The sequence below is a fragment of the Arachis hypogaea genome, chromosome 1 (genome assembly GCF_003086295.3).
Source record: "Arachis hypogaea cultivar Tifrunner chromosome 1, arahy.Tifrunner.gnm2.J5K5, whole genome shotgun sequence".
Lineage (NCBI taxonomy): Eukaryota > Viridiplantae > Streptophyta > Magnoliopsida > Fabales > Fabaceae > Arachis > Arachis hypogaea.
In genome coordinates, this window is record NC_092036.1 from 1,677,774 (window position 1) to 1,692,520 (window position 14,747).

At 34.6% G+C, this 14,747-nt stretch overlaps 1 protein-coding gene across 1 annotated transcript; it reads left to right on the forward strand.

Annotated features, from left to right (window-relative positions):
- LOC112789651 (uncharacterized) lies at positions 1-2,782 on the forward strand. The gene has a single exon (XM_025831631.3). It carries the CDS (start codon positions 1,448-1,450, stop codon positions 2,738-2,740), a length of 1,293 nt encoding a protein of 430 aa, XP_025687416.1. The 5' UTR covers positions 1-1,447; the 3' UTR covers positions 2,741-2,782.
- The last annotated feature ends 11,965 nt before the right edge of the window (positions 2,783-14,747 follow it).

Below are 14,747 nucleotides of genomic sequence, written 5' to 3' on the forward strand. Positions count from 1 at the left end.
ATGTACAAGTCAAAATTAAAAGAAAATGTAAAAATATGCATCACTACAATATAATACTAGGTTATGTACAAATAAAATTTAAATGTGCAATAAACTAAGAAAGTGCAATAAATTAAGTAAAAAATTTTTAAAATGATAAAATATATAAAAAGTAACTAAAAAGCATAATAACAAAAACCAAAACTAAAAGTGTTCAAAAATGAAAATTGTCACCTAAAATATACTGTTGAAGCCGGACAACCTCCCCATACTTAAAAGGTAGTACCGTCCTCAGTGCTCAGAATTAAGCAGAGTGGAGGGAGTCGTCACTAGCATCACCTCCACCATCAGCTGGTGGGTCCTGGGCCTCCTCATGATCAGAATTCTCTGATGGAGTATTCGATTCAGGTGGAATGTTAGTGCCGCCGGAGATCATGATCCTTCTCAAGTGCTTATAGCGACATTTAGAGCGGCGCTTCGAATGAACTATGTCCTAAGTTAACTGGTGGATCAGGTGGTAGAATGGTTGTAAGAATAATGGTAGTGTTACTGAGTCTGAAGGTGCTAAAGGTGAAGGAGCTGAGGCTGAAGGTCCCGCCTCTATAGATGATGCTGGTTGTTGTCTACTTCGTCGTCTAGGTGTAGGCTCAAGTTCAGGTCAATCGCCATGTGGAATTACCCTTTTGTGGCGGGAGACTATCGATCTCTCATCTGTAACTATTCAGATAACTTCAGTCTTCATGACTAACTGAATAATCATACATGAAAAGACGAAGTTGCCAATATAATGAGTCCACTCTATATATCATCTGATATGCCTTGAAAAGTATAACTGATTATCTTCCAAGACACACCAGACCATAACCGCCATATCAAAAATAATCTTAATCTCGTGGGTGCTCGACATCACATAATTGAACAGAATCTACTATCCAATACGGGCCTCATCGGTCAAAGAACGAACAAAAATCCCCTAAAAAGTCGTCTTATCAGATCCAGATATCCATAAACTCCTAAGTTTGACAATCACAGCCAACACTCTATCCCATTCAAAAAGTCTTCATCTTCCTTTCATTTTCTGCCTATATGCATCTTTTTCACACGGTATCCTAAACTTTTCGAATAAAAGATGGCTATTTAGTATTTACTCAAAACTAAAATATAGATTTACTCCCTAAACAAATTTTATGCTTATCAACAAAATCCTAGAATGTAATGCAAAGAAGGGTCCCAGTTTAAAGATTGCAGAGGAGGAGCCTCTGACAAACAGCCCGTGAAGCCACTATAGAAAAGATCTCTGACTACAGTACCTTGTGTGGAGGAAGAGAAAGCTACTATATTCTATTCATAAATCCCTCACCTTTTCAGTTTTCACTCCCTTCTCCAAAAAAAAAAAACCCTCTAATCTTAGTTTGGCAACACACAACACACAGTTCCAGTAACAAACAACTCTACAAAATTCACAAAAATGGTGTCTCTCAGTTTCCCACAGTTCCACTTCCATCTATTTCTGATCATTTCAGGTTTGGGAGTGATATCCACCGTTGAATCAAAGACACATTGGGGTGACGCACAAGTTCTGAAGGAACTAAAGAACAAAATCGACCCCTCTTCTCTGACTCCAGGTTCATGCGTAAGCTCATGGAACTTCACCGTGGACCCATGCGACAACCTCTTCACCGAAAAGTTCACGTGCGGTTTCAGGTGCGACTCGGTTGTTTCCGGTTTAAGCCGAGTCACCGAACTCAGTCTCGACCAGGCGGGTTACTCCGGATCCCTCTCCTCCATCTTCTGGAACCTTCCCTACCTCGAAACCCTCGACGTTTCAAACAACTACTTCTCAGGCCAAATTCCCGAGTCATTTTCAAATCTGACTCGCTTGAGTCGACTCAGTCTTTCGCGAAACTCGTTCACCGGCGAAATTCCTTCTTCCCTTGGCTCCCTCTCCATGCTCGAAGAACTCTACCTGGATAACAACAATCTCGAAGGAACAATCCCTGAGAGTTTCAATAACGGGCTCAAAACCTTGAAAAGGCTTGAAATTCAGTTCAACAACCTCAACGGAGAACTTCCGAAGAATTTTGATTCTCTCAAAAACCTTAACTACTTAGACCTCAGTGACAATGGCGTCACCGGAAAATTGCCGGAGGCTTTACCGGAGTTTTTGGTTCAGATTTCAATGCGAAACAACTCCTTAAGTGGTTATTTACAACCCGAGAGCTTCACGAAGCTGAAATATCTTGAGGTTCTTGATTTGAGTTACAACAATTTCAGTGGCTCAGTCCCTTTCAGTCTCTTTCAGATTCCCTCACTGGAGCAACTAACACTCTCTTTCAACAAATTCTCTTCCATGAACTTAGCGTCACGTTACGCATTGGACTACTTGCAAAGCGGACTCATAGCGGTTGATCTGAGCAACAACGAGATTGAGGGGTTCTTGCCGATGTTCTTGGCGATGATGCCGAAGCTTGCATCTTTGTCAATGGAGAACAACAAGTTGAGTGGTATGATACCGACTCAGTTTGCATTGAAGACGGTTTTGCCTGAACCGGGGGTTTCGCCATTTGAGAGGCTTCTGTTGGGAGGGAATTACTTGTTTGGAGGTATACCGAGTCCTCTAATGGCGCTTAAACCGGGTTCTGCAAATGTGAGGCTTGTCGGTAATTGCTTGTATCGGTGTCCTCTTATCTTCTTTTTCTGTCAAGGTGGCAACCAAAAATCGTATCAAGAATGTAAGAGATTCGGACACTTCATCCCTTAGATTATGTGTTATCAAAATTCATTTCCATTGTTCTTTCTTCAACTTCACTATCCTTCTCCTTTCATTATTATTTTGGTGAAAATTTAGGTAAAGCCGGGTTTACGATAAGTTAATATTTTAGAGCCGTTAGATGATTTAATTGATTTGATTAAATTTTTTTGTAATCACCCTTAATTATCAATTTTACGTAAAGTCAACTGCAATTGAATTTTTATTTATTATTTATTATCTACTTCTAAAAATTAGATTAATTTTTAATCATCAAATTAATCTTTAATATTTTATTTTTTTAAACATATTAATTTTTTGTTTAAATTTTTATAGAAAAATTAGACAAATAAATTTATATTATTATTTAATAGAAATATAACAGTCTTTAAATATTTTTAAAATTTTATAATAAAAATTAATTTATCTAACAAAATAAAAATTTAAAAATTAATTTAATAATTAAAATTTATTAAAAATTAAAATATTCAACGAAAATTTTTTTAGAAATTAATTGTGTAATACTATAGAAAATTTCGACTAACAATCTAAATTTTGAAAGGAAAAAAAATACACATGCACCTCTCAAGATGTAAAATATAATGTTCAAATACTATTTATATTTTTTAAGACTAAAACAGTAGTTACCCAAATTAATATTATTGAAACATGATCTAAAATATAGGAATGTAAAATAATGACGTAAAGTGAAAATAGGTAGAAATTATTGTCTAATTCATAATTAGAGATTGGATTTCTTAGATACTAATTTGGATATCAAATATCATTACAAAATCGTCAAATTTCTGCTTTTTGATGTTAATTGAAAGTTAAAACTTACATGGTAGTTTTGATAAGAGAGAATTTAGCGTTTAGAAACTTGGAAAGGAAAAAAGAACTCGTGTGAATGTGATGGAGGAGATTAAGATGTTTTGTTGTGTTTGGGAATTGGAGTTAATATTAGATTTTGTCTCTTATCTCTGTCCTGACAGTCGAACGTTGCAATCATGTGACAGTGTGAGACAGAGAGGGCCACCTTTTTTTTTTTTGGTCAGAGAGGGCCACGTTTTGTAGCCAATTAAGCATAGTAATGAATAAGAGATCTGGCCTACTGTCAGATTTGTTTTGGGCTTTTATGATATATAAAAGAACTACAATGGACACTTGGATTGATTTTTCGATGCTTATCTCAGTACCTACAACGGACACTTTTTTATTTATTAGTATTGAACACGATATTTATCAATACTCATTTGATATATGTGTTATTTTTTGTGTTTAAGTATGTTTTAATAAAAAATATTTTTTTTAGATATGTTTAAACATATTTAACTAATATCATGTATTAACATATTTAAATTTATTTTTAATATATATTTTTAAAATAAATTTAAAAATAATATATTATTAATTATTAACACAAAATATTTTAAATATTTTATATAATTAAAATTTTTTTTAAAGATAACTAAAAGTTATTTTAAAGATAATTAAAAATTATCTTATATTTTTATATTAATAAATATCAAAATATTATTATAATTTATCTAAAAAATATTTTATATATATATATATATATATATATATATATATATATATATATATATATATATATATATATATATATCGTGTCCTTGTGTCTTATAAGAATTTTAAATTTGCGTGTCTCGTATCAATGTCAGTGTGCGTACATTATAACATACAAACACTCATGACAAGAAAATTAAAACGGAGTAAATATTCATATTAGTACTAGTGGCAAAGCAAATTTGGTTGATCTAATGGTTAGTTCATTAGTTTGTTTAAACAAATATCAAGAGTTCAAATTCCATCTTATGCATAATCTTATGGACTCGATTCCAACAATAGCCCTAGTAATGTAGGGGATGTTCGATTTGTCCTGCATTAACAAAGAAAGTAATACAATTGGAGGTTGTAGCTAAATCACTTCATCATAAACATCACAAGTCCCTCTTTTAGTGAGTCAATCTGCAACTTTATTAGAATATCTCTATATGAGATCAAACCTCACTTTCCAGTCACTCTCATTTTCAAGTGAAAGTTCTTTTTAACAATCTCTATTTCACGATGCCTATCAGATAATCTTCACCCAAATACTAGGTCATACGCTTCAGGAAAGTCAAGACTCACACTATGAGTTTGACTATAGATTCAGTAGCATGATGTAAACCTTTCCATATGCTCAAAAGTTCTGCTTTAACGACATTGGCACTATTAATTTGGCCTGCCCCTCCTATCACCCCGTTGCTAGAATTATTGCACAAACATCAACCTAAACCAACATTCTCAATCGACATTTTTATACTACTATCGTAATTAAACTTTATTGCAAAAGTTCAGGGACTCTCCAATTAAAAGGTTTCATGCTAAACGAAGAATGGACTTCCACAATCATAGCAGCACTAAACACATCACTCTACATTCGAGCTTGAAATTCAATCTCATCATAGGAGCTAAAGGAACCATAAAAAATATCACCATTTCTATTTTTTCAAATAGACCACACCATTGCTGCAAAGATATAGCCACTGCTGTTTTTTAGACCTTGCTTGAACCAATTGAGCATATCCTTATGAAAAAATTAACATCTGAGAACCCCAGACCAGCTTCACCACATCACAGTCTCGAAGGCAATGCATAATTGTTTCTTGAAGATGGTTACATCTAGTGCGAATATTAGACGTATGGTTTTCGATTCCGATGGTGACTGGTAGCACTATGAAACCGTCTGGTTTGAGAAAATTATCTTCGAGTTTGGTTACTCAGTTGCGGTGACTTTGCATGTTTTCGTTTTGGAGTCCTAGCTTGTCAAAGACCCCTTTGAAAAGGATGCTAGAGTCGGCTTCGGTGTCTACCAGTATCCGTTTTACTAGTCCGGTTTTGAACTTTGCCGAGATGACGAAAGGGGCGTCCTCCGCTGAAGTGTCGTTCTAGCAATCGTCGGGGGAGAACGTTATCGCTGCTAGGAGGGAAAAGGTTCGTGTTTCGTCCTTCACGGCCAGCACCCAGAAATCCTTTTTCAACGCTAATTTGGATTTTTCTGACACGTCTTTCTCTGTGGTCACATTCACTATTATGGTGGGGTCGGTTTTCGGGCTTTTCTAGTGCGTTTGTCTCACCATCTTGGGATTGCATCCTTCCCGCTCTAGCGATCTTTTCCTTTTGACTTTCCTGGGTTCTCAGATAATTTTGGCAAACTTGGAGAATTTGTCGTCTCGGATAGCTTGTTCGAGAGTGTCTTTTAGGTCGAAGCAGTCTTAAGTCTTGGATTTGTATCCTCTATGATAGTCGTAGTACAAGTTTTTGTTAATGCCTGGCCATTCTTTCAATTAGCATACCTTTAGAAGAATGCCTCGCTCTACTATTTGGTGATAGATCTCCATAATTGGGCCAGTAGGGGGTGTAGTTCGTACCCCACCCTGGGCAGCTAATTGGGGGCAGTGGATTTGAAGTTCTCTTTTGGGATGTCTTTGGGAGGCGGGCTACCTCGAGGTACCATGCTGCCGTTTATTGGCTACCACGACTTGGCTTACTGATGAGCAAAAATTAAAGTTCACGGATGCTTGAAAGTGCACCAAATCATTCAAGTAATACCACGGTGAGTGGATATCGTAGGATTAAAGGATTGAGCAAACAAAGGGCAGATTAAATTCCTAATTAAATTAATAAAACCTGATTTGAAAGGGCCAAGATTTTGTCTTGCTGAAAGCTTGAGAACCTTGAATGCTTGAATGATTGAATACTTACGAATAGAGTGCTTAAATATTGATTTGAGAGACAGTGATGGTGCGAGTCAAGGGTTTTAGAGATGTTTATGCTTTTAGAGAAATCAAACCTTGTTTGCTTATCTTGAAGTTTGTAAAGATATTTCATGATAAATCTTTAGTAACTAATTTCTAATTTCTTGGTTCCTCAGTTTCTCAAGCTATTAGTCAATTAATTAATCAACAGATTAAGCACAAAAATTGATTTAGTTTTCTAATAAAATTTAAAAATAGTTCTTAGGTCAAATTATATGTCACATATTCAAATTAGTCATGTCCAGTTAAAACTTTAGAAGAAGATATCTTATTCAAAATTAGAGTGATTGAAAATCATGCATGTGTCGCACACTAACTGAAGCACTATTTCTAGGCGAATTTAAAGAGTCATGTGAAAGAGTTTTCAAACTTTAATTCAAATATCAAATTTTTCAATTATAATAAAAGAATTCAAAAGAGATTAGCATATACTTTTCAATATCACTAATCTGAATGAATAACAAATAACTAAATCATGAAATGGATCAATACAAAACTTTAAAACAAAATAAAATTAGATTAATAACCCATAAAAACATAAATAGAGCTCCTAACCCTTTGACATTACCCAGGAAAAGGAAAGAAAAATATGAAAAGAGATTACGGAGGCGTTAGATGTCCTTTCCTGTAAACAAGATTCTCTTATTTATATCCTAAATTCTAGAATTCAAAGTAAAACTTAACTAATCTTATCTCTTAAGATAAGATAACTATTTACTAACTTCAATTTCAAATTCAAAATAATAATTCAAATCAAATTCTAACAACCAAATCTCTTATGTTTTTAGAAAGAATTAATAACTCATAATATAGAATCTTCAATGTTTTGGATGTAATTACGGCTTCTAATGGTGTGAATAATTAAGCTTGGACCTTAATTGTTGCATTTTGAGAGTTATAATTTTGTTTAATCTGGACTTGTATTAGAGAATATTAGACAAAAAGTCCAAAATTCACTTCCAGGATGTGCCCGTATGCCAGGCGTGGGGGCTAGGCTGCCAAGCGTGGGGAAGGCATGGCTAGGAGTCCGTCAGGCGTGGAGTGCAGTCCGCCATGTGTGGGGTCTTCTGTCGGGCGTGGAGCTGGTCCGCCAAGTGTGCTCCATTTCCTTGATCCTTTAGAACACGCTTCCTTTTTCTTACGCCACGCTTTTGCTGCCTTTATATTTTTCTTATTAAAAAGCTTTAATTTTTGCCTGTTTTTTAGTAAAAAATTTCTGAAAACATAAAAATACTATCCCAACTCTAAATATTTGATTTTTTTTAAATTTTTTTAGAAAACATAGTAAATTTGATTAAAACCTAAGAAAGTAAATGAAAAAGAACTTTACAAATTACTTAAGATGACATGTCATCACTTACCTCCTTGTCGTTTATATATTCTCATGCAACGTTCTAGATTTCATGCATGATCCAGACTGATTTGTTTGTGAGGTATTTACGGAAATCTTCATTCATGAGCCCATTGGTCAGACAGAAGTTGGCCACGGAATCTGTGAGCCCATCGACCATTAGGCACTCGTCGTTAAACTTTTCGAGGTACATCCTTGTGGGCTCGTCTTGCCGTTGCGTGACTTTGAGCAAGCTGATTAGGTGCTTTACCTTTGTGATCCTGGTGGTGAATTGTGTCACGAATTTCTTAGAGACATCGTCGAAACTAGCTATAGAGTTGTTTGGGAGAGTGTTGAACCATTTGATGGTGGGACCGGCTAGAGTAACCGGAAAAGTCCTGCACCGCACGGCGTCAGCAGCTCCTTCTAAGTTCATCCTGGCCTCAAAGGCCGTTAGATGTTCCTGTGAGTTCTTCGTCCCATCGTATTTCATGTCCGTTGACTTGTCGAAATCTTTCAGTAGCTTGGCTCTCAGAATTTTTTCAGTGAACGGGGTAGCTCTCATTATCACGTGTTCGCTCCTCTGCACTTGGAATCTCTTCGATATCTCCTTATGTCGTCGCCGTAACAATGCGAGCCCGACGTTTATCGTGGTACCCGGTGGGTGATATCTTGTTCCTGACTTCTCGTTGGGAGAGGCTCTTAGAGGTGGCCTGGCTTGCGTGTTCCGATTAGTATCGCACTTTGGAAGCGACCCAGCCTTCCAGAGTTTGCACCATCTGGTAGATTTCTTGGATTATCTGGATCACTTTTTCTCTTAGACCGTTGGCTTCTCTGGGCTCGCCGGATCGGTGGCCGTCTTTCGGCGGCTACTGTCTATCAATTGGCTAGACCTGCACGAAACTGGTTATCCTCCCATGGGTTAGCGGGCCAGCATCGTTCCGTGGTTCGGGGATTGGGTTTGGTGGGTCATGGTGGTGGCTAGAAGATCGTTCCTCGAATTCTTCCGTCATGTCGCTGAGACTTGGCGAGTCTCCACAGATGGCATCAATGTACAAGATTTCACTGGTACGAGTTATGAGAAGGATCAAGGACTCGCCGGTCAAAGTGGTGATGGAATCGGATCTCTGAAATGGCAGGGGATGGTACCTACAAAAAGAATACGACGCTCAAGTCAAAATGGATCTAAGAGGTATAGATGACGATTAAAAGTGTGTAACATATCTAAGGAAGCCCTTTATATATAGTTTACCATTGCTATTTTATATTATCTTATAAATTAAGATAAAGAAGACATTCGAATTCGAATGTTGGTTAGATATTTGCAATCCTTTGCCCATTTTGAGCCGTGGTCGGGATCCAAATTCGAAGAACCAAATCGTTATTCGGCTGTTTGGAAAACTCAGAAATTTGATCCAGAACAGAAACTAATGAAATGATAAGAAAAAGAACACACATTGCAACGCCCGAAGATAAGAAAATACTCGCCTTAGCTTTTATTATAAATTTAGTCTTCAAAACTCCATGTAACAAATATCTCTTTTGGTATATTATTTCAATTTTAAACGACACGTTGAATTAAATATATTCAGTAAAATATATCAACGATCTAATGATTTACGATATATCTTTATGTAAACACATCTTCATAAAAATATATGCATTATTAGAAAAAACACACTACTAATGGCTACAAAAGCAAAGGCAAAACCATAAACGCCACATGCTCTTTCATTTAAAAAAGGATGCATCGATTAATGCCTTGTGTTGTGTTGCTCATGATCACTGCAGCCCCATATCCAACATCTAAAGTTGTTGTTACCTTTCCCGTTGCCACTACCACTGCCTCCGCCCCAGCCCCAACCCTCTCCACCGCCTCCTCCCCCACCCCCGCCTCCACTGCCACCGCCTCCTCCTCCACCCCCACCTCCACTACCACCACCACCTCCGCCTCCACCACTTCCACTTCCTCCTCCCCATCCTTGGCCTTTGCCACTTCCCCCTCCTCCACCACCGCCACCGCCACTGCCACCACCCCCACCCCCACCACCACCACCTGAACCACCGCCACCTCCTCCACCTCCACCATTATTCTTCCCTCCTTTCTGCCTTTTATGTTTACCATTGCCTCCGCCTCCTCTTACACCACTTCCGGTCCCAGCTCCTTGTCCTCCCCGGCCGCCGCCACTATTTCTATTAAATTTCCTTCCAACTAATATTTCTTCAGATGAGTTTCCCTCACTAGTGTGAATGGTAGTAGAGTTCACACTACTACTACCCTTTCTCTCATGAAAAACGTTTCTCCCATTATTATTCGCCAAACAAGGACTTACGAGCAGAACTAATACAGCTACCAAAACAACCCCAAATACTCCTCTCATCTTCGTGTTCAACCTTATCACTTATTCAAGACGCTGCATACCTTATGTATTCCTTTTATACCCTTCGAATTTCAAACCCCAAGCTACGAAAGCTCATAAGGCCATAACGATTTTTCAGAAGGCTGACAAAGTTAGGATACAACAATGATGATTATGAACGATATACTTTGATTTGCCTTCAAGTGCAATCAATGTGCCCCCCACCTTCTGCTTCTTTTAATTCACCCTTCATATATATAGTACTAATCTTGTCTTGTAACAAGTGATTAATCCTGACTTGGTGTTGATAATCAAATTCAGCTAAATTGGTCCAATACTTTATTAGCATAATAAAATTCAGTTGAAGAAGAAGGATAAAAGACACATAAGATGAAGAACAAAAAAGACTTAATTAGATTTGGCTACAAAAATAACTTGTTACGTTGGTTAAATATTTTTTGTAATGTAACAAGTAATAACTCCTTGCTTGCATGTACCTTTCTTTGACAATTGATTTAGAAATAGAATAGAGTCAATACTCCACCCTAACTGATAATTATTTCGAAAAGACTATGAGACCCTTGATAAAGAAAAAATATAATCCGACTCCTGATCTTTTTTTAGGATCGATTAATCCCTGTGCAAAAAAATAATATTGAGCTTTTTTAACATAAGGACTAACTGGTCCCATAAAAGTAAAGTTTAGGAGTCGGATAGAGTATTTTTTTTTTTTTTTTGTCAAGGTTCTCGTTGTCATCGAGATAATTATCAGAGATTGTTTAGAATTTTTTCTCAATAAAATAACTCTGATGCCATATTTTATTTTATCTTTATTTAGTTGCCTTCGTTTGAAATCGTGTGACCAGTTTTAGCAAAATGGGAGACAATAATAAACATATATGAATCAGTAGATTACCTAAAAGGGCAAGAATTTAATAATAAATGTTAAATGATGTATAGAACACCATTTGTATACTCTTCTAGCTAGTTACAAATTGGCGTAATTTTGAATGATAAATTTTCAAGTTTACTTTCCCTTTATTTGTGGCCACATTTTAATCTCATTAGTCTAAAGTGAATTCTGGCAATAAGGTTAATCATTGAAGCAATCTTAGTGAAAGACCATTAATGGAAGTGTTGCATTTAATTTGTAATTTCATGCATATAGATTCCATGTGCTTCAGAAGTTGGGTGGGTTGTGAGGTGTTAGCTTTTGCTTAACGATATGAAATTTCTCAGATTGGTAAGGATTGAATTATTCCGTTGCACTTTTTAGGCATACATATATACTTCTTCCATGATTAATATGCCCAATAAGAAAATAAATTTTTTTTTCAGTTAATATTTTTTTTATACTATTAAAATTTAAAATTTAATATAAAAAATATTTGTCGGCCACTTGGCCAAGAATGATTAATTTTGTTTTGCAAATCATGTAGCATTGTTCATTTGCAATTATCTCAGACTGTCTATCGAACTTGGTTTGAGATTTAACTATTTAAGTGGGATCTGCTCTGGGTATAGTTGTCACGCTATCATTATTTATACTTACGAATTACGATGCAAAAATGGAAAAATTCCTTGTCAAGATTCAAGATACAAGATATTGCTTTAAGGACCCATAAATTCCTCAGTTTGAATTTTAAACCTGTAACTTGGAATTTTGAATTTGATATATATGGATTTGCTGCTTTGCTTCTCCTGTAAAGGCTATTTTTTTTTTTTTTTGTTATGGAAGTAGAAGTGGTGATATACTTTAACATTGTAATTTTTGGTATTTTTTAAAACTGTGGAAGTACAGAGGAGGGTCCCATTTCTGTACCTTAAAATTTTTTTTTACCACAAATCAGACGGTCCGATTTGTGTACCTCCCACAAATCGGACGGTCCGATTTCTGCACCCCCACAAATCGGACGGTCCGATGCACCTCTACAAATCGGACGGTCCGATTTCTGTACCTCCTACAAATCGGACGGTCCGATTTCTACACCTCTAATAAATCGAATGGTCCGATTTCTGCTTCTCTAATTAAACGATCCCACATTTAAGTATAACACCCCCAACAATCCACATTTTAAAAAAACACCACTACCATTCCAATATTAAAAATAAAAAATTCTCTATCTTATAGCAATAATATTCCAAAAAATAATATTCCAAAAAGACTTATGATTTTAGAAAAATAGAAATACCAAAAATAGCAAATTAGTTAGTTAATTCCTATATCATCAAAACTATACATATATAAAAGCTAACTACTATAAAAATTATTTTTAACGGCTATTTTTGTTTTGTTTTAACAGCAATAAAAATATATCGTTAATATATTTTAATTATCGGTAATTAATTATTAGTCATCTTATATTTTGTCGTTAAAAAATTTTATTGACAATTATACAATTTTTAATAAAAACTTTTTTAATAATCATAAAAATATATATAATAACAATAATAAATATATAACTGTAACAAAAATATAAGTTAAATAAGTATATAGTGATGATTATGTTATTACCTCTAAAATAGTTTTTGTTATAACAAGTAAAAGATTATAAGTTCGCCAAAAAAAATGTAAAAGATTATAATTCCAAATTGAGAAAACATAGTTCTCACTACAGTTGTAAATAGTTAAACTAAAAGAAAAATATTTTACAGCAATGTGATATATCAATTTTGGCTAATATTCTAAACACTAATATAAGTATTAGGTAAATTATTAAGCAAAAAATATAAAAAAAAGGTCGGTTTCTCTTCTCTCGCTAAGGTTGAAGCCTTTTATCCTTGTGGCGTTCAAGAGGGAGGCTGCCGCCGCCACCGCTAACTTGGTAAGGTGGTGGCCTCCCTCTCTCCTTTCCCTCTCCCTTCTCCTTCTTCTTACCCTATTCTCTCTCTTTTCTTCTTCTTTTGGTTTTTTTCAATTTTCTTTGTTTAACTCTGTTTCTCTTCTTACTTTCCTTTTCCTCCCCCAGTCCTTCTCTCCTTTCTTTTTCTCCTTTGTTTTCTTCCCCTAAGCCTTTCTATTCATCTTTTATTTTGTTTTAATTTCTGTTTTTTAATATCCTTATGTGGTATATTTTCTCTCCTTTTGTGGTGGTTTATTGTCCTCCCTTTATGAGTAGTGTGGATACGTTGGTACAGATCTATCAGATCTTGGAATATACACTGAAGTTCACTTGTTGTTTATGGAAATATCTTCAGACTAGAGGAAGATTTGGCTTTAAACAGAGAAGAAGAACATATTCTTCAACATGTTGCATCACTTTTAGTGTTGATTTAGAAATCATACAGATTCAGATCTGTCTATGTTTCTTCTGGTTAAGATTCTTTGTAATCGAACGTTGGGCTTACTCTCAGCTTATAGTTCAGCATAGAATTTATCTAATCATCTTCTCTAATTTTAGATCTAATTTATCTCTATTATCTATAAGTGCCGTTTGGCTTTCCTTTGAATGATATGTTTTCTTCCGTCAAAAAAATATAAGTATTAGGTAAATGTTATCCTATCTTCTCTAAAATAATATATAAGTTATATTTTTTGATGTGTCATATTCTAATAAGTGTTTATTTATTTTAAATTTTTAATAGAATTTGTTGAATGACTAACTTATCTAATAAAATAAAAAATAAGAAATTGATTTTCGGTCATTAAAGTTTGTTAGAAATTTAATAAAATATTTAAAAAATAATGTTATATATTACTCTTTTATTTTTCACACAGATTTCTACAAAAATTAAATAAAAATCTTGACCTTCATAAAAAATAATTGTAAACTAACTACATTAATTTTTAAAAAATAAGATATAAAGTATTTCAATTTCTTCCTTTTTTTTCATATAATTCTAAACCAAATTATATAGAATAAATTTTTAAATTTAAAGATCTGCAAAATGACACTAATTTGTATTTTTATTTTTAATTTGTCACATCAATATTTTAGTTTAGAATTTAGTTAATATAAAAAATTTTAAATTCATATTTTAATAAATATATAACAAATGTATTAAAATAAACATCGAATTAGAATGTGACACAGATGAATAACTTATATGTTACTTTAGAGAAGATATGATAGCATTCACTTAAGTATTGTTTTAAATTTTAAATTCTAAATTTTAATTTTAATAGTATAAAAATAAGATATTAATTGATATTAATAAAAAATATTAATCTCTAACATTGTCGGCTTCTCCTTTAAATCTACTAAATAGAGTATATGACGACGATAAGCATCTCAAGCAAATAAAAATGTTTCACCAAAACGATTTATCAAAAGCCTATTTGGTTCACCCATTAAGCCCCTGACAATCCATAATCTTAAAGTAGGACCAAAAAAAAAAAATCCATAATCTTAAAGGGATTGCTAAATCCCACTTCTCCGAACTTGGTTTTATTAGTGAGACTAAGAATCAAGCTCGTCGGGTGGAGCAGAAATTGAATTTGGCAGGTTTTAATGATAATGGATCATGCACTGAGGTGGGTTGCAAATGTAGGTTGTTTTTTTATTCTC

Excerpts from the sequence above, each read along its gene's own strand:
- LOC112789651 (XM_025831631.3), top strand. The coding sequence starts at position 1,448 with ATGGTGTCTCTCAGTTTCCCACAGTTCCACTTCCATCTATTTCTGATC.